The sequence below is a fragment of the Raphanus sativus genome, chromosome 5 (genome assembly GCF_000801105.2).
Source record: "Raphanus sativus cultivar WK10039 chromosome 5, ASM80110v3, whole genome shotgun sequence".
NCBI classification, from domain to species: Eukaryota; Viridiplantae; Streptophyta; class Magnoliopsida; order Brassicales; family Brassicaceae; genus Raphanus; species Raphanus sativus.
The window spans coordinates 33,417,110-33,435,284 of record NC_079515.1 but is presented as its reverse complement, the minus strand read 5'-3'; the positions used below and the strand labels follow the sequence as shown (position 1 = coordinate 33,435,284).

The window sequence follows — 18,175 nt, the reverse complement described above, 5'->3', positions numbered from 1 at the left end:
GCCGGATCCGTGCACCACCGTGAAGAAGTTATTACAGTGAGGAGAGAGAGAGAGAGAGAGAGAGAGAGAGAGAGAGAGAGAGAGAGAGAGTTTCTTCGATTCGACGAGAGATGCCGAAGAGAACGACGCATACGTACTCGAGCGAGGACGCGGCGCCGGAAGGACCCGACTCCGATCTCTTCGTCTACTACTGCAAGCACTGTGGTTCTCATGTCCTCATCACTGGTTCGTTCCCTCCACTTTCACACAGCTTCTCTCTAGGGTTTAAGTTGTCTGAAATTAGAGTGAATCACTTTTGAATTCGCCTCTGTTAGTGGGGGTTTCCAGATACATTGAGTGGGGAGTGAGGATTCAAAGATTCACTTCTTGCTCATGTTTAGGTTTAACATGAAAGTACTTTTAGATCCAAGCAGACACTAGGTATGTTTTAGGAACTGAATGTGTTAACGCTTGAAACGATCTCTGTGGCCTTCTTTCCGACAGCTCATTGTTGTTTTGTTTAGTCCTTGAGGAGTTATCTTCAGTTAAAAAAAGCGAATAAGTTGTTAATAGCTAAGCGGATTAAGAGTGTTTGCTGATTGGAATGTATTTGTATGGTATCCTTCTATATGGTTTGTATGCTAAATTGAATTTGTTATAAGATACTCAATTGCAGAAGATGCCGAAGAGGAAGACCGACAGATCCAGTGTGCTGGACAAGAAGAAGCACCTTGCTAGGTTGAATGTCAGCGAGGGAGGCAAAGTTTTATTAAAACGGTAAGGTTTTATCAGCTAATCTTATGCAACAATGTTCTAAAAGTTTCTTTCTTTTATGTTTTTGAGTAAACATCTAGCGGGGAAGGGAAACTGGAGAGACAGTTTAGAATGAACTGTATTGGTTGTGAGCTTTTTGTTTGTTATCGCGCTGAAGAGAGTCTGGAAACAGCCTCCTTCGTTTACATTGTTGATGGTGCACTTAGCGCTGTTGCTGCAGAAACTAACCCGCAGGTAACAACAGTTGGTTTCTTATTAGATGTTTTCGATTGCTAAATCGAACGATAGATGATAAACATGTTATGTGTGGGGACATACAGGATGCACCGGTACCTCCCTGCATTTCACAGCTCGACGGTGGACTTGTTCAGGTTGCTATAGAAGTGGAAGACCGTGCGCAACGTTCAGCAATCACGAGTAAAAACATAACCATATGACCACCATATCTGAGTTCGTCTACACTCTTGCAATTTGATATGCTCATTATTTCTCTCTCTCTCTCTCTCTCTCTGCAGGAGTAAACGCTGATGATGTTCGTGTTACTATTGCCGCACCAGCAGCTCGTGGGGAAGCTAACAACGAGCTTCTGGAATTCATGGGAAGGGTATTAAAAACATTCCTTCGTTAACCACTTCTTAGAGATTTGTTTTCTATTCTAATCACAAAGGTTCTTTACTTTGGAACTAGGCTTCTACTTAAGTAATGCAACACGAGCTATGTGTTTTTGCTTTTTTAAGGTACTTGGTTTAAGGTTGAGCCAGATGACTCTCCAAAGAGGCTGGAATAGCAAATCGAAACTCCTCGTGGTACGTTGACATCCTTCGTTTCTCTCAACTTATAAAACCTTCTCATCAGTTTGTGTAGAGAATACTTCATGAGGATTCCATCTGTAGAAAAGCTTAGTGGTTTTTCTTTAGCTCTAGATAATAAGATTTGTCTTTCTACTAATGGCGCAAGGTCCTCTAAGAATGGTTTGTCGCATTGAATAAATTACCCAATTTTTGGTTTTATATACACCAGGTCGAGGATTTATCTGCCAGACAGGTGTATGAGAAGCTTCTTGAGGCCGTTGTACCATAAATTCTGAGGTCCGTGCATGTTGGTGAAAGACATTAACCGAGAACTCTGCAATCAGTCAATCACCCTGTAATTGGTTTATCTCAGAGACGAAAGAGTTTTAATATTTTGCTTGGGAAGATATAGACAAAATTGCTTTCTTATATCTCTGTTTTCATGCTTCCAAACCACTACTCTTTTTATACGATCCCCCATTATTATAGTCTCTGTATCTAATACATTCAAAAGTGTCGTCTTTTGAACTAGAATTTAAAAATCACATTTACAGTTGTCATTGTTTAATTTTTGGTTAAATACTTGTGCAACCTTGCTTACTAAAAAGACAACCTTATGTAGGACCTACATTGATGTCTAAGTATATCAGTTTAAATCAAAAGCCTCGCCTGTATGGCATTAGTAGAGTAAATGTTTACACTACAAGTAATGTTTACTCTACACTCAGCTATCCCCTAGACTATATTTGAGAAGTAATTTTGCCACATGTCTTCTCTACAATCATTCTCACAAAAATAATATGACATGGCTACTAAAATTGATGACATGTCTTATAAATTAATATGACATGGACAATTTTTGCCACATGTCTTCTCTACAATCATTCTCACAAAAATAATATGACATGGAAAATTATACTTAATGTTAATTTATATTTTTGGTAAACTTTTTAAAATATGGTAATAACTCATATATTACATTTATTTTCGATTTATATTTTTAGACTTTTTAAAAATATGGTAATAACTCATAAATCATCATTAAAATAAATATATTCAATTATGACATTTCAAATTTCAAAATATCATTTAAATTAAAAATATTTCAAAAATATATACATATTTTTAGAAAATTACAAAAATTAAATCACAAAATCAAATTAAATCGTAAAATCATTAGTTTCTTATATATATCTACAGGTTTTATAAATATTTTTTAATTTTAATTTTGAGAATTATAAAATTTTCATCCCCTATATTATATTTGAGAAGTGATTTTACCACATGTCTTCTACAATCATTTTCACAAAAGTAATATGGCATGGCTACTAAAATTGATATGTCTTATAGATTAATATGACATGAAAAATTATATTTAATGTTAATTTATATTTTTGGTAAACTTTTTAAATATGGTAATAACTCATGTATTACATTTATTGTCGATTTATATTTTTGGACTTTTTAAAAATATGGTAATAACTCATAAATCATCATTAAAATAAATATATTCAGTTATGACATTTCAAATTTTGAAATTTCATTTAAATTAAAAATATTTCAAAAATATATAAATATTTTTAGAAAATTATAAAAATTAAATCATAAAATCAAATTAAATCGTAAAATCATTAGTTTCTTATATATATGTCTACAGATTTTATAAATATAGTTTAATTTTTAATTTTTGACAATTATGAAATTTTACATATTTATGTAATATATTTAATTAAAATAAATAGATAGAAAAATCTACCTAAGATTATAATTTTAAATATATACATGCACATTCTTAAATATATTTCAAAATAAACAAAATTGTTTTTATCTTAATTTTAATGTTCAGTTAAATTAATAAGAAAAGAAAATTTATAGTATTAATAAAAAATAAATATAATTTATGTTTGTCTGTTAGAAAATATTTTAAATTTTTTTACTGCACATGGTGGAGGAAAACACCTAGTTTACTGTATAAAAAGAGAAAAAACAGAGTCTTAACTTTTACTCTGGTTTATACAGAAGAAATGTATTTACTCTGGTTTTCTTTCTCTTTCCAAGTTACCATCTGTTTTTTTTTTCTCTTTTTGGTCAACAGCATCTGTCGTTGCTAGCTAATTTCCACTTCTTTATTTACTTTCTTCTGACTTTTCCAATCACAACCAAAACCATTTCTTTCTTTTGATTTGGCATTCTGGCAACCAATCCAGATCGTTTCGTATCTCCTTTGTTGCAATATCGCATTGCATTGTTTTATGCTATACGATTAGATGTGAGGACTGAGAAGAATAATGATTTATTATATCTCCCATAACGATGACAGTTGTGTGACTTGTCCTTTCTATTTGATAATGGATAGAGTATTCTGAACTGTTTCAGCCCCATTCTTTATCTAAATACATTCACATGCTTCCACAAATTATTTAACATAAAAATACGCATACGTCTATCTAACTGATTACTATATTGCATCCACTTCAACAAGACGACAATGTTGATTAATCTATTTTTTATATTCTCAATCAACCTGTGTGAAACTGTGAATCACACATTCATATCTTGATTTGATTTAAATCTATAAACCACACATTTTACATATTCGTTTAGATATTTTTATAAGGACATGACTTGATTAATTCAATAGTGATATCCACTAATTAATGTTTTCTCCTCTTTATCTTCACCTTTAACCCACCAGCCATGTGAGCCGTTAATAGAGGAACAAATACCGGTGGTTTCTTGCAAACCGGTATTATCTCAAACCGACTCAAAACCGAACCAACAACGTATTTCATCTGCATAAACGCCATTTCTTTCCCTATACAAACCCTTGGTCCGGCTTGGAAGACAGGGAACTTGAACGAGCTCACGCTTTTCAACGCCGGTTTTGTACCGTAATTTGGTTCTGCTTCAAACCATCGGTTCGGTTTAAACTCGTCCCAGTCTTGACCCCACACTTTCTCCATCCTTCCCATGCCGTAAGGGAAATAAGTAACTTTGTCTCCTCTCTTGACTTGTGTCCCGTCTGGTAAAACGTCGTCGTTTGCTGCATGCTTTGAGTCCCACGCCACTGGTGGGTAAAGCCTCATTGCTTCGCAGAGACAAGCTTTCGTGTAACTCATCTCTCTCAAATCCTCAAACCCTAACCCTAAAGATCCCTTGTTTCTCACTTCTTCAAGAACCTTCTTCTCCACGTCATCGTTTTCGCTCAACAGCCAGAAGAGCCACGTCATCGCCGCCGACGTTGTATCTCTTCCCGCCATGATAAAGCTGATCACCGAATCTCTCACGGATTCCTCGTCGTGGCCGGCGGCTAAAAACCTCGACAAGAGGTCTTGCTTGTCTGAAACGTCACCACCGATGTCGAGACACTTCTTCTTGGCACGGATGATCTTAGAGACGGACACGTGCACGGTCCTGATCGCTTCCCTGAGCCTCCTTTCGCTCCCCACGTTGAACAAACGCTTCAGCTTCCACACGGCGTTAACTGGCTCCGTCGCGCGGCGAGCGCTGATCGCAGCAGCAACGTCGAAAGCCTCGACGAGATCCGGAACGGGTCGGGTCAAATCCAAACAATCCGGATCCCAACCTAAAGAAACTTTGCAAACTACATCGAAAGCAAAACGTTTCAAGATCTCCTGAAAATCCACCGTCCTTCCTCCTCCTCCCCCTCCTCCGCCGTAGTCAGCAGCGGCGGAGGAAAGCACCGGAACGAGGCGGGTTTCGACTTCTTCGCGGAGGATTTCGAAAGTGAACTCCCTAAGAGAACGTATTGTAAACTCGTGGCTGGCGAGTTTCCGCTGCGAACTCCATAGCTCGCCGTCCGAGTTAAAGATGCCACCGCCAAGTAAATCTCCGAGGAGGTCGGTGAAAGGTTTGCCTTTAGGGAAGTTACAAAAGTTTGTTTTGAGAATGTGCTCAACGTTTTCAGGGTTGGCCGTGATGATGGTGCGGCGGTTGAGGAGGAGATCAATGGTGATGGTTTGAGTCGGAGAGAGACGGAGGAGGTCGGTGTACCACTGGAGAAGACGGTGGCGATTTTTGTTGAAGGAGAGGATTGAGCCAATGAGTGGAAACGACGTTGGTTTGGTTTGTGGTTTTAGGTCTTTTGTTGAACATGAGAAGGTTAGTATCAAGCCTAAGGTAAGAAGTAGGACGAGAACTGCAGTGAGAATTACCATTTTTGGAGTTCTTTATTTCTTCTTTGGTAACTAGAGTTAGTGCTTTTGATGTATGTTTCCTGGTCTCTGTAGGAACTATATATAGAGAGAGTGTGAAAGAGGATATGTGACAATCAATATACACAAAAGTTAACAGAACACAAGTTGTGGCTCCGACCATATCAGTCCAAAAAGCATAATAAAAATAATAATTCATTTCTTTATATTATTCTTGGTTTGCTCAAGTCTTTATATATAGTATGAATAATATCATATATTATCATTTTCTTCAGCAACATAATATCTGATAACTAATACAAATAAACTAGGTGTTGTTCCCGCACATGCGGGAATAATCTTTTTAAAACTAATTATTAGTTTATGTCTTATTAATTTTAAAATTATTATAATAAATATTTTTTATGCTTTAATAAAAAAATTTAAATCAAACATAAATATATATATATATATACATTTATTATTATGATAAACTTTTAAAGTCACATATATATTATAAATGTTTTAGAAAATATTTTATACAATTAGTTTTGATTGGTTAATATTTAAGTATTTATTGTTCTGTATCTTAATCTTTTATAATAAAAAAATATTATTTCCAGATAAAAACAATATATATATATGTAATTATATTATTTATGTTTTTAAAGTATGTTTTATTTTGATGATTTTATCATATTAGTTTATAATCAATTAGTTAATATAACTTATAATCTAATATTATTAATATACAATTCTTTTTCACAATATAATAAGAAAAATCCCTAAAATTATGAAAAATATGACACATAAACAAATCACTTTTTGATTGATTAATATTTAATTATAAATTATACTATGTCATAATCTTTTATAATAGAAAATATTATTTTCCAGGTAACAAAAAAATAAATATATGAATTATCTTATTTGTTTAAAAATATTTTTTTCATATTTTATACTCAATTAGGAAATATAAATTTAATCTAATATTATTAATATAAAATTCGTTTTAAATATATAATAAGTCAAATACCTAAATTTATGTTTATTACTGTCAATTTTTTTTTTAAAAGCACTTATATATTAGAAATATTTTATACAAATATTTTTGATTGATTAATTTTTAATTATAAATTTTTTATACCTTAATGTTTTATAATAAAAAAATATTAATTTCACATAGCAACATTATATATATAAGAATTATCTTACTTTTAAAATATGTTTCAATGATTTTATCATATTAGTTTATAATCAATTAACTAATATAACTTATAAACTAATATTATTAATATAGAATTATTTTAATTATATAATAAATAAAAAACCTAAAATCATAAAAAATATGACACATAAAAAATTACTTTTTGATTGATTCATATTTATTTATAAATTGTTTTATGTCTTAATACTTTATAATATAAACATTTGATTTTCTTGATAACAATAAAATATCTATATGAGAATTATCATTTAAAAAATATAATAATATTCTATTATTAATATGTAATTTCGTTTTAATTATATCATAAAGGGAAAATTTAAATCAAATACCTAAAATCATGGAGAAGCCGACACATAAGCAAAATCACTTCATAAATAATAGTATAGATATAATTAAAATATAATCCGGTGTCTTCAAAATATTAAGGAAATTTAACGTAAAATAAATTTTAAAATTAAACTATAACAAGTATACTTATACTATATTAACAAGAAAATTAAGTTTGTTTTACTTCCGCAGTTTCTAATTTTTTGCATCTTCAACCTAAAACTCAATCTTTTTTTAAAAAATGGTATAACTTCATATTGAAGTTAGTTTTATTCCAATCATTTTTTCTTTGTTTTATTCCAATCATATTCAATATTGAAGTGAAAAGTAGAATAGTGAACAAAAAATAAAAATATTATTAGTGATATTGTTTTTACTTCATTATAACATAAAAAGTGAAATGAAACTAGAGCATTTAAAAAAATTATAACATTTTTACTATAAACTTTATTTTAGAGTGAAATATGTAGTGATGTTGGAGATACTCTTATAACTATATCAAATTTCATGGTCTCTCCAGTTTCAGTTTAGTTTCTAATATATGTCACCAAAATAAGTTTTATTGGACTGAATGTGTTTACATATTGCATATATTTACAAACAACAGTTAACTTAATAAAATCAATTGACCAAACTGCAACAATACTATAGATCTTCGTTTAGATTCTCTTAACTTAATAAACCTAATCTAATACAAATCATAGTAGTATTCTAACCATCTGTTAAAAGTCCAGCACGTAATGACATAAATGAATGATCTTTTGGTTTTGTCAAACAATGAACTTTGATTCTTAGTAGATCCGGGATTTTTGTTGAACCAGTGGAATTCAAATATATAATCGTCGTGTAATGTGCAATAAACAGTTGTTTAATAAATTGTGGAACAGATCTATACGGTATATGTGCCATCAGAGACCGGAGAGGCCACAGTTAAATTGGTTTTTCTAATGAGAAGAGATTCTCTTGTCTAAGCGAAATTCGGATTCGGAATGGAAAGCATAAAATCGTTTTTATAATTTTAGCCATACTAGAACCCTCTCTTTAAAAACATTTAAACTCGAAAACTACTGTGATCAGTCACGTACAATGCTTTTGTTATTTAGACACTAGACAAAAGAGTTGGTTCGACTTTTTATGTACCCACAATATATAAACATAGATGTGTCGGATAAGATTGAACACACTGATGAGATCCCTCAGCCGAAATGTATAAACAAATAAATGCAATGCATCTAACTGGATGAAGGAAAACAATAATATACTCTTTTAGCGACTACTATCTATCGAACTCATTATAACTTTTGTGCACGTGGTTCTCGTGGTTTGAAAATTTTGAGTTAGTCTCCACTTCTTTGCAAGCTTGTGTGTTTAAATTTACACAATTAGTTTTTACGTATATGGCAAGGAAATATATAGAATTCGTGTATTATAGAATAAGAATCACAAGTGCATGCATGAGTATAAGAAAAACTTTTTTGGGTGCAAATGTTAAAGCAGAAGTTATTTGTAACATTGTGTGTGAAATATGAAAACCTAAAGCCAACAGATAACTAGGTAGATCCGAAGATGTGATCATGTGAGCCACTCACGTTGTGTCAAGAAAACGGCGCCGCTTAGAGGATTGGGTCCATTAATTTCACTTATTCGAAACTGTCCAGATGTATCTCCCAAGATCACTCTCCTATTGCTTCGATTTGACAGACAATTATTTGTCTTTCTGAACGACAAGCACCAAAGCAAGAATTACCATTTTCTAAAATACAACTAAACTGCTTTCGTTCTCTCCCATTTTTCGTTCTCACACTTTTTGTCACTATCACCGTCCAAATAGGCTCATGGTTTTGAGTCACAACAAACTTTAATGATTAATCAAACGCTGTTCTATCATAGATGCTAAACACATAACTTATTAAAGTAACAACTGAGTAAGAAGACAATTGTTATCTTCCTTCAGTCTTCAGCCAAATCCACCACAAAAAGGGTTAGTTTGGTAGGTAGAATGGAATTGTAAAAATTTTACTTCTAATTAGGAAGTCAAGTCTTGTTTGGCCTTCTTCTTCTTTGCTCGATATTATATATTAGTATCTTTTCCGCAGTCAAAATTACACACATTACTAAAACAATCAATACATATGAATTTGTTTAATTAATCATTTGTATCATGCGGTAGGATTAGCCAAAAGGAGACGTACATAGGACAAACTTTTCAGATGAATAACTTTAGAACCTATAGAATTAGCTTTAAGTCCATTATTAAATTACACTCTTTAAGGTTTATTAGTTACTTATGGTTTAATAATAGTTATTTAAGAATCATCCCTTTTGGAGCTTGGATCTGACCAGGAGTTCTACGCGAACGTTTCATATCAATCCATTAGCTCATGAATCCCGTGGCTGTGTTTGATCAGTGACACTCGTGCTTACTTATTTTAACTTTAATGTGATTATCATATATCAAAAGCTAGATACAATTATCCGGTCAAGCTGTCAAAAGTTTCAGAAACATAAGAAGTTGAGCACAAGATATCCAAAACCACACCAATATCCACCATGCCTACAAGCTTATCCATACACGTTTACAAGCTCTAAAACTTGTCATCCTTGAAAGAAACCAATAAGAACTCTCTATCTACACATATGTATTCAATTGATTACCAAAGAAGCAAAGAGAGGAGGGGAAGAAGAAACAAAAGCATAAATTAGAATCTGCACATTTAAATTATATAGTTAAGCAAGCCTGCAGTTTTGCTGCAATAACCTTATAAGTTAACAGGAGAAGAGAATGAAAAGAGTGTTTATGCTGTTGCTGTCTTCTCTCTTCTTACAAGTAAGACATTAAATCACAAAACATACATAAAGTAAGAATCAGACACATGCAAAATTAAAGGCAGTGGTTTGATGATTAATCTCAGCTTCTGCTTTTCAGACAAAGGCAGCATCTGAAGAAATCCTTTTCTCAGCTTCTCAACTGCAAAGCATGGTAACCAAAAATACTAAAGCCCTGTTCTTTTGGAGAACGCAGAGTGTCAGCGGCAAACAGACCAAAATATGAAAGATTTAAAGTGACAGGTCAGCAAGAAAGTTAAAATAGAGAGTCAATAACTGACGTTAGCGACAAATCAGGGATGTACGGGAGACGCTACTTTTTACAGCGGCAAAAGAAATACGGAAAAGATGAGTAGCGTCAATGCCCGGCGGGAAGTGTTTAACGGCGCTGCACTTACAACTCTCTGTTTTCTTTGTTAATTTTGTACGCTCACCGCTGCGTCAGCGTTGACGAAAAGAACAGGGCTTAAATGGGCAAAGTTCTAACACAAGAAAGTCTAAAGAGACAAGGAAGAAACTTAACATTACTCTAAGCATATTTCAGACCAATCAAAAGAAGGCTAATAATGTCTAGTTGTAAGACAAAAGGCACACTGCTGTAAGATTCTGATTGAAAAGAAACGAACTTTACTAACCCTTGGTTATCGAGATTTCCATGGCCGCCGCCGCCGCTACTCCCTCCGCTTCCGTAAGACACGTCATCACCTGCACCTGAGTTCTGCCACACGCTCTGCCACGCCTGAGAAGGAGGCTGAGCATAGACACCAGTAGGATCCATGGCGGGCCTTCCCATCATCATGCCACCAGGAACGGCCGGCTGACCCATGGGAGGGTAGTAATAAGGAACGCCGCTGACGGCGGGAGCCCCCGCGGCGGCGGAGGCGACGAGACTGCCGAGAGCGGCGTCCTCCTCCTCCTTGATCTCCTCCCTGGGGACGATGTCGACGAGGAAATCGAAGATGTCGGTCCGGGTGATGGCGGCGGCGATGTCGTTCTTCTGGAGGGTGCGGCGCTTGTTCTCCTCGGCGTGGAGCCAGGATCTGATGGTGAGCTCGAGGATGAAGAGCTCGCAGGCCTTGGCGAAGAGGATGGGGGCCTCGGCGGAGATCATGCGGACGTCCTCGTCGGCTTTCATGATCTTCTTGATGCGGGCGAGGGGGAGCTGGTGGTTCTTGAAATCGTTCACCTGCTCGATCTCTTTCCGCTGGTAGTTCCAGAACATCTGCAGCTGTTGGAGCTGTTGCTGGAGGAGGTGGTGGTACGAGCCTCCTCCTCCTCCTCCTCCACCTCCGGGGATTATCGGTGTAGATCCGGAAGGAGGAGGAGGGATTGCGGTTGAGGCGGAGGCGGGAGGGTAGACGGAGGTAGGTGGTGGTGGTTGCTGGTTGTTGTTGTTGTTGTTGTCCATTGGATCTCTACGCTTTGTGATTGGATCAAAAGAGGCGTTTTACAATGTTTTGGAGATATTGTGGATAAGGTGGATAGCGATGTAGCTGATCATTTTCTTTTTATTTTTTAGACTTAACTAAAATTACAAAAAACGACACCGTATTGGTGGCATCGATGTTTTATTTCTAAAGAGTAAAGACGAGAGAAAAACGACGACGTAGTAGAGAGCGTTCACTGTGATTGAATCGAAGACGGCGGCGGATGACGACGACAAAGGAGCTTGCGATGGAAGGGGAGAAGCATTTAGAGGAGACTATCGAAGCGGCTTTTCAGATCATTTCCGCCATGAACGATGAGCTCTGCAATCCTTCTCTGTGGTCTACATCATCAGCCACCGCGAGTTCCACGACTGGCTCCAATAACGGATCGGCTCTCGTTTCCGCCGACGCGGCTGGGATCGATGGAGCAGCGAATCATTCGGAATCTGGTGGTGGCGGTGGTGGTGGAGGAGGAGGAAGTGGAAACAGCGCTCTGGATGAAGCTAGTCTTCGCTATAAGAACTCCGTGACTTCGCTTCGTGCTGTTCTTACCGCGATCCTCAATTCTCACAAGGTAATTGAGCATAATGGTGTGTTACTACTAGCTTGATCCAAGCCAAGTTCTATTTAGCAATATTTTGAGGTTTTGAGGATTCTTGATTTTAATGTGTAATCTATTATAGGCAAAAGTATCTGAAACTGAAAACGGTTTAGAAACTCCTGAAGAAGAAGAAGACGAAATCGAAAAGTTGGAGGAGCAAGCCTTGAGTCTCAGAAAGGTAAGCTTTGGAATTGGAATCTCTTTGTTTTATTTTTAATCCTAGTGCTACCACATTGTAACGTAAATTATTAGCACTGCATATACCTCACGCAACTCACTATCATTTAAAGATTGAGTTAAGATAATAGAAAATATGATGATTCACATATAACTATATAAGTGTTGTTGTAACATTGGCTTCTAGAACCATGAAAAAGATGTGTAATGTTTTCTTTGGATACCTTTAGTCATCTATTCTGGATTTAAAGTGTTGGGTGTTTGTGGATGCAGGAGATTGCGGAGAAGAATGTTCATGTCAAAGAGCTTATCGACAAATTTCGACAACTTATAGCAGATATCTCCACATGGCAAAGCCCTTGTTCTGTTTGAGTTTTTTTTTCTTTTGACATTGGTGTGACCTGTTTAGACAAGATTCCAAGCCTTTGTTCTTGAACTCCTCACTTGATGTATTAGTTTTTAGGTATTTTGTTCTTTTGATTTTCATGAAAGAAAGCAGAAATCTTAAAGATTACATTAGTATGTAAGTATGTTTCAGACAAAACCTTCGAGACCTGTCTGTTTTCAGTTGAATGACGCTCCTTCTTGTTTGTATCTATCTGTAGAAAAATTTATTCGTCTTTTTTTTTGTACGAGTCAGCGTCCGAACTTTTTGAGAAAAGCCATAAAACCAAGACCAGCTACTAATGCTGCACCAGCCGCAACTCCACTGTAAGCAGCAGCCCAAGCGTCTCTCTCTACATACTCTGTTGCTTCTGATCCTGATGCTCTTCTTCTTCCTTTGCCTTCTCTTGAATCATCCAAATGTAATCTCAGACTCTACAGTTTTATGACGATTCCAATCAAATTCAGAATGAAAAAAATTCTCAAAAACGTCTAATTTTGTTTCTTAATGTTCTTCATTTATATATATATATATATATATATATATATATATAACTTACCTTCCAGCCAATTGATTTGACATGGTCTATGGCTGCTTGAAGGTCACTATCTGAGGCCAACAACACTTTATCGTGGTCTTCATCTTCATACTGCAGATTATATCATTATAACGTTTCAGGGGTGGGTGATGAGAAATTAAAAGGTGCATCAATTGATCTTTTGTGAAAAGGTTATTTACGTACCAAAATTTGGGGTAGGTTGTCGGGATCGATATCGTTCCCTAGTCTCTGAAGGATCGCGGTTATCACTTCTGTCAAACTACGAGTGTCTGTAATTTAAGAACCAATCCATGTGAGTACACACACACACACACACAAGGCCAAAGAGAGAGATTTATCGTACCACTAATGAATCTGTGCATTCTGTGCTTCTTGTCTTCGATCTTGAAAGAAAACATATATGGAAAAGGTAAAGATTTCCCTGTATCAGCTTCAGAAGCAACTTTCATGGAGCTCTCACTGAAAAAAAAACATGTTTCCAATATGTTGCCAAAAAGGGTCAGCAAAACCAAAAGCTCAATTCGAAAAGGAAACACGAAACACGAGCGAGTAAGGGCAATGACCTTCTGGTGTCATCATCGTCCTCATTAGGAGACAAAGCCATTGCCGAATCCCAAAACTTTTGCATCATTGTGTTGGTCGCCTCATTACCTATTACCGCAGTAGTGCCAACCTGATCACATCAGAAGAAACAACAATTAAAACATACGTCCTTATAAAACGTTGTTGTGTTTATAATCAGATACGAGAACTTACAGTGGCGACAGCAGCGTGAGTTACATGGATTACATTAACAACTGCAACTACATCTCCGTCTGAAATCAGAAACCCTTTTTGTTATTTACATGCATTTTGGCTTTTATTTGGTTTCCATAAGACTTGCAATCCAGAACGTAAATAGAACCCCTTTTTTTTTTACCTTTGTCCGTAGTAACAGGAAGGTGTAAAAATTTTCCCTCGTGCATGATGTGCAGAGCTTCAACGATTGACGTGTCAACTGTCGTAGATTCTGGATTCTGAGTCATAACCTATGCATTCACGAATAACTAACTACATGAGCCTGAAAAGGAGGCTAAAACTCTAAATCCTCTGACCAAAGAAACAAAAAAAGAAAGAAAATCAACTCTTATTTCTTACCTGTTCCACTGTAGTCTCAGATGGAGGAAGATTTTCAGCTACAACCCGCATCAGTATATCCTTGGAACTATGTAAATGAATAAACAAAACAAAACTCTTAGAAGTCAGTCGCCGTGTAGTTATCAAATGCTTTCAGAAAGGAGAAACTCACGTAAATATGCCTCGAAGCTTGTCCTCAATCATCACTACTGCACAGCTTGATTGAAATTCAACCATCTTCTTTGCTACAGTCAAGACTGTATCGGTTGGTGAGACTTTCAAAACCCTGAACAAACACCAGTGTTAATAACTTCAAGGGAGGAATCACTCAAGACTGTAGTTAGGATCTAACAAAAAATTAAAAAGAAGAGATTACCTACTTTGTATCATCTGGTATAATTGTTGATAAAGAAGGTCTAAACATCCGGTCTCGCAGCGTTTCAATGAAAGTGTTGGGGGCTATGTACATGAAAGAATCAACATATAGAGGGGCATTCAAAAATTTGATTTAAAAAAAAAAAGACGAGAATAAATGTTTGGTTCCTCGCGCCAACCTGAAGTGTTAGTTCCCCAACTCTTCTCAACACCTTCAACGGCAGCAGCAATCGCCTTACCTTTCTCAGCTGCTCTCTCCATACGAGCAATTGCATCATACAGACACTTTGCTATATCTAGTACAGCAATCACTTCCCCATTTTCAACAACAGGCAGATGTCTGAATTTTCCTGTAGGATTAATACATAACACAAGTATTAAAATGGAAAAAAAATAAACATCAGGTTTCTCTAACTTAAAAAAAAAACAAATACACAAACCTAGGACCATCTTCTGAAGGGCTTCAACAGCAAGTGTTTCCGAAAGAACGAACACAGGGTTCCTAGTCATAACCTTGGATACAGGTGTTTCCTCCACATTAACTTCCTGTGAGATCACTCTTGTAGCTATGTCCTGAAAGAAAACCCCATCAAAATATCAAGTATATACTGTTTTCAACCTTTAAAACAAGCTTGGTACCTTGTCGGTAAGTATCCCACAAAGCATTTCGTTAGAGTCGGTCAACAACAAGGCAGCAACTTTGCGTGAAGCCATCCTTTTACAAGCTTCATAAATAGTCGTTGTCGCAGGCACAGTAAGGGCTTTCGATAGCCTTAAACGTTTAACCGTTCGCTCTCCTCCTGTAAAACCCCTGCGTCCATATATATATATTCAAATCAAAGATCAAAGTTAATCCAAAATCACAATAGCTTCGGTGGAAAGAAAGAGAACTAGATTACTTGTTCTTAAAGGAACCCCAAATCGTGCCTAAGAAACCAACATTTTACAAAAAGCTAATTAATATACTTTACCTAGGCGAACGTGAAATAGAAAGAGATCTCCGACCAGGGTCGAGAACACGTTCGCCGATATCCATGGATCTTTTCCTCTGTAATGACGAAGTCGTTATAGATAAGCTCCGTCTCTGCCCGCCTTGGCTTGACATTTTATTTTTACTGTCGGATATTAGAAGAGAATCATCAAACGTTAGGGGAAACGCTAATTACGTAAAATCGATTTGATTTAGATGTTTTAAACAGATGTGGAATCGTAACTAATCTAGCAAACGAGGAAGAAATCATTACGTAACAAAAGAAAAAGACAAGCTCGTGATTACCTACGGATTATTTACGTCGTAAGATGCTCTTTCCTCAATCGTTCGTGATAGAGGATATTACTGCGACGGAACGATTTGTGAACAGAGATTCCTCCCGGGAAAAATGATTTTTTTGTGATTTTCTGTAAAACGTTGTTCTCTCTTGTGTGCAAATTGGGCTCATCTGGCCAATATTATTTGATTTCTTTATCTTTTGTAATTTACAAATGTATCCTCCAGTTAATGACGAGTGAATCAGAGATTGGTTTTCCTTTTGCAAAGGGTCGTATCGTCATTATCTATTTTATGTTGTCACTACACGAGTTAATTGTTTTGGTTTGTCTTAAAATTGGATTTGTCTTTGCTCCTTTCTTTTAGCAATTAGAGACTACGACCGGAATTTGAAGGTGTTTTTTTAACTTTAAAAAGATAAATTTAATTAGGACTAAAATCTATGCTCTATGCTTCACTTTAAAAAATGTATCAAACGATCTCAAAAACAAACAAAAAATGTATCAAACTAATAACTTTAAAAATGACTGTTATTTATGAGCCCCAGTAATATATGGGCCAGAAAGTCAATGTCTAATGAATCTATTAAAAGCCCACAGACCAGAGTACACAATTTTAAAATTGTACTAGATTTTGATCCGCCCTTTAAAGAGCGGATATATGTTTTGTTTAATGTTTTTTTTAAAAAATGATTTAATTTAATTTTTGTGTGTTTTATAATTATATTAGTGTTTAATATTAATTTAATTTAATATATTTTTGGTGACTATATTCAATATGTCAAGGTGCATAATTATACACTTGTATCATATGCATTTCAGAACCATTTTAAAACTTTATTCCTAAAGTTTGTAACATATTATATTTACTTAGTAGTTACCTAACATAATTTAGTCAAGAATATTTATATCCCAATCGCCTCAAAAATAAAAATCTCATACTCTATTAGACATGATCTATATACTCGAACAGTTCTTAAATTATTATATTCGAAAACTAATATCAAACTCAACCCGCAACTAAAACCGAATAATTTGTTTGAAAAATGTTTAAAGAAATATTGTTTAACATATTCTGTTATATATATATAGTTGGGTTAAAATGGTCTTCACTAACTTTAAGTAGAATCACATTTAATAAATATTTATTTCTATTAAAAATTCACTGAAACCGGTTAAACTCCGTCAATCATAAAATTAAATTTTAATAGTAACCCGCTTCCACCATTAATTAATATTAATATTAGTTAAATTTTAAAGTTTCATAAGAAATATAATATCCTATGTACATCACGTCGTTTATTTTCTAAAAACTGTATCATGGAAATGGTACTTCGTTTATTTTCCAAATCACAGATCTGTCTGATAAATTCAAAATTTTATTTGAAAGAAAAAAGTAACTGTTTTTGGTAGGAACAGTTATAACGTGGATTTTAATAACTTTTAGAAAGTGGTTATCTAAGGTGGTTATATGATATTTAGATAAATCATTTAAATACAGTTATAAAATATGTTGGACCCAATTAATATCAATTGGAGAAGAATTAATAGTATTGATTCCACGTGAATTCCAAGAGTTAGTTGAGTGATTAGCAACCCTATTGGGTATTGGCTTTCACATCACACGAGAAGCTTCGTCTCTAACAAAACAAGACAAACTACAACTCCTTCTCCACTCTCTCTCTCTATTCCTCCCTCCCTCCCTCTTTCGTTTGAGTTTCACTTTTTCTCTCTCTCTCGAACGAGGAGCATGGCGGACTGGGGGCCCGTTCTGATCGCAGTGATCCTATTCGTAGTTCTAACACCGGGACTTCTTTTCCAGATTCCGGCGGGAGGCCGAGTGGTCGAGTTCGGGAATATGCAGACGAGCGGCGCGTCTATCCTCGTCCACGCTATCATCTTCTTTGGTCTCATCACTATCTTCACCATCGCCATCAACGTACACATCTATTCCGGTTAACTGTGTTAGCTTTATTAATGGTTTACTGAAAAAAACTTTTCTTCTCCCGTTCTGTTTGTGCTTCTAGTTTTCCCAAAATTTCTGTAAGATCTGGCATTTTCGGATATTTGTGAATATTATTAAAAAAATTGCAATCCATTTTGTTTTAGATCTGGTATACAGAGTTTGTTTGTTTGGGATCTGGTTTAACTTGGTTCCTTTATCGAATGCCACTTGATAGTTGTTAGAAC

At 35.3% G+C, this 18,175-nt stretch overlaps 6 protein-coding genes across 8 annotated transcripts; 3 read left to right on the top strand and 3 right to left on the bottom strand.

Annotated features, from left to right (window-relative positions):
• The first annotated feature begins 28 nt into the window (after positions 1-28).
• On the top strand, positions 29-2,104 carry LOC108857413 (UPF0235 protein At5g63440). 2 transcript variants are annotated; one of them, XM_018631398.2, is made up of 7 exons: positions 29-225; positions 656-756; positions 834-987; positions 1,074-1,170; positions 1,269-1,357; positions 1,491-1,559; positions 1,774-2,104. In XM_018631398.2, the coding sequence occupies exons 1-7, from the start codon at positions 211-213 to the stop codon at positions 1,831-1,833; spliced, it is 585 nt and encodes a 194-aa protein (XP_018486900.1). In that variant the 5' UTR covers positions 29-210; the 3' UTR covers positions 1,834-2,104. The 2 variants fall into 2 exon arrangements, with proteins under 2 accessions (XP_018486900.1, XP_018486899.1); XM_018631397.2 differs by having other exon boundaries at positions 30-225; positions 642-756.
• A 1,969-nt stretch (positions 2,105-4,073) lies between these two features.
• On the bottom strand, positions 4,074-5,833 carry LOC108834123 (cytochrome P450 94B1). Its single transcript, XM_018607482.2, has one exon. The coding sequence runs from the start codon at positions 5,720-5,722 to the stop codon at positions 4,199-4,201; it is 1,524 nt and encodes a 507-aa protein (XP_018462984.1). The 5' UTR covers positions 5,723-5,833; the 3' UTR covers positions 4,074-4,198.
• Positions 5,834-9,950: 4,117 nt separating this feature from the next.
• On the bottom strand, positions 9,951-11,536 carry LOC108834124 (nuclear transcription factor Y subunit C-4). The gene is made up of 2 exons (XM_018607483.2): positions 10,715-11,536; positions 9,951-10,221 (listed from the first exon to the last, which is right to left on the bottom strand). Exons 1-2 carry the CDS (start codon positions 11,485-11,487, stop codon positions 10,218-10,220), a joined length of 777 nt encoding a protein of 258 aa, XP_018462985.1. The 5' UTR covers positions 11,488-11,536; the 3' UTR covers positions 9,951-10,217.
• Positions 11,537-11,575: 39 nt separating this feature from the next.
• Positions 11,576-12,878, top strand: LOC108834125 (mediator of RNA polymerase II transcription subunit 30). The gene is made up of 3 exons (XM_018607484.2): positions 11,576-12,080; positions 12,190-12,285; positions 12,558-12,878. Exons 1-3 carry the CDS (start codon positions 11,730-11,732, stop codon positions 12,654-12,656), a joined length of 546 nt encoding a protein of 181 aa, XP_018462986.1. The 5' UTR covers positions 11,576-11,729; the 3' UTR covers positions 12,657-12,878.
• A 32-nt stretch (positions 12,879-12,910) lies between these two features.
• On the bottom strand, positions 12,911-16,153 carry LOC108856350 (CBS domain-containing protein CBSCBSPB1). Of its 2 annotated transcripts, none has more exons than XM_018630128.2 (15): positions 16,000-16,153; positions 15,691-15,834; positions 15,359-15,530; positions 15,160-15,292; positions 14,899-15,069; positions 14,725-14,803; positions 14,517-14,630; positions 14,366-14,432; positions 14,148-14,256; positions 13,985-14,043; positions 13,792-13,901; positions 13,572-13,687; positions 13,412-13,497; positions 13,229-13,318; positions 12,911-13,103 (listed from the first exon to the last, which is right to left on the bottom strand). In XM_018630128.2, exons 2-15 carry the CDS (start codon positions 15,822-15,824, stop codon positions 12,921-12,923), a joined length of 1,623 nt encoding a protein of 540 aa, XP_018485630.2. In that variant the 5' UTR covers positions 15,825-15,834; positions 16,000-16,153; the 3' UTR covers positions 12,911-12,920. The 2 variants fall into 2 exon arrangements, with proteins under 2 accessions (XP_018485630.2, XP_018485629.2); XM_018630127.2 differs by having other exon boundaries at positions 15,996-16,149.
• Positions 16,154-17,611: 1,458 nt separating this feature from the next.
• Positions 17,612-18,102, top strand: LOC108805064 (uncharacterized). Its single transcript, XM_018577014.2, has one exon. It carries the CDS (start codon positions 17,736-17,738, stop codon positions 17,943-17,945), a length of 210 nt encoding a protein of 69 aa, XP_018432516.1. The 5' UTR covers positions 17,612-17,735; the 3' UTR covers positions 17,946-18,102.
• The last annotated feature ends 73 nt before the right edge of the window (positions 18,103-18,175 follow it).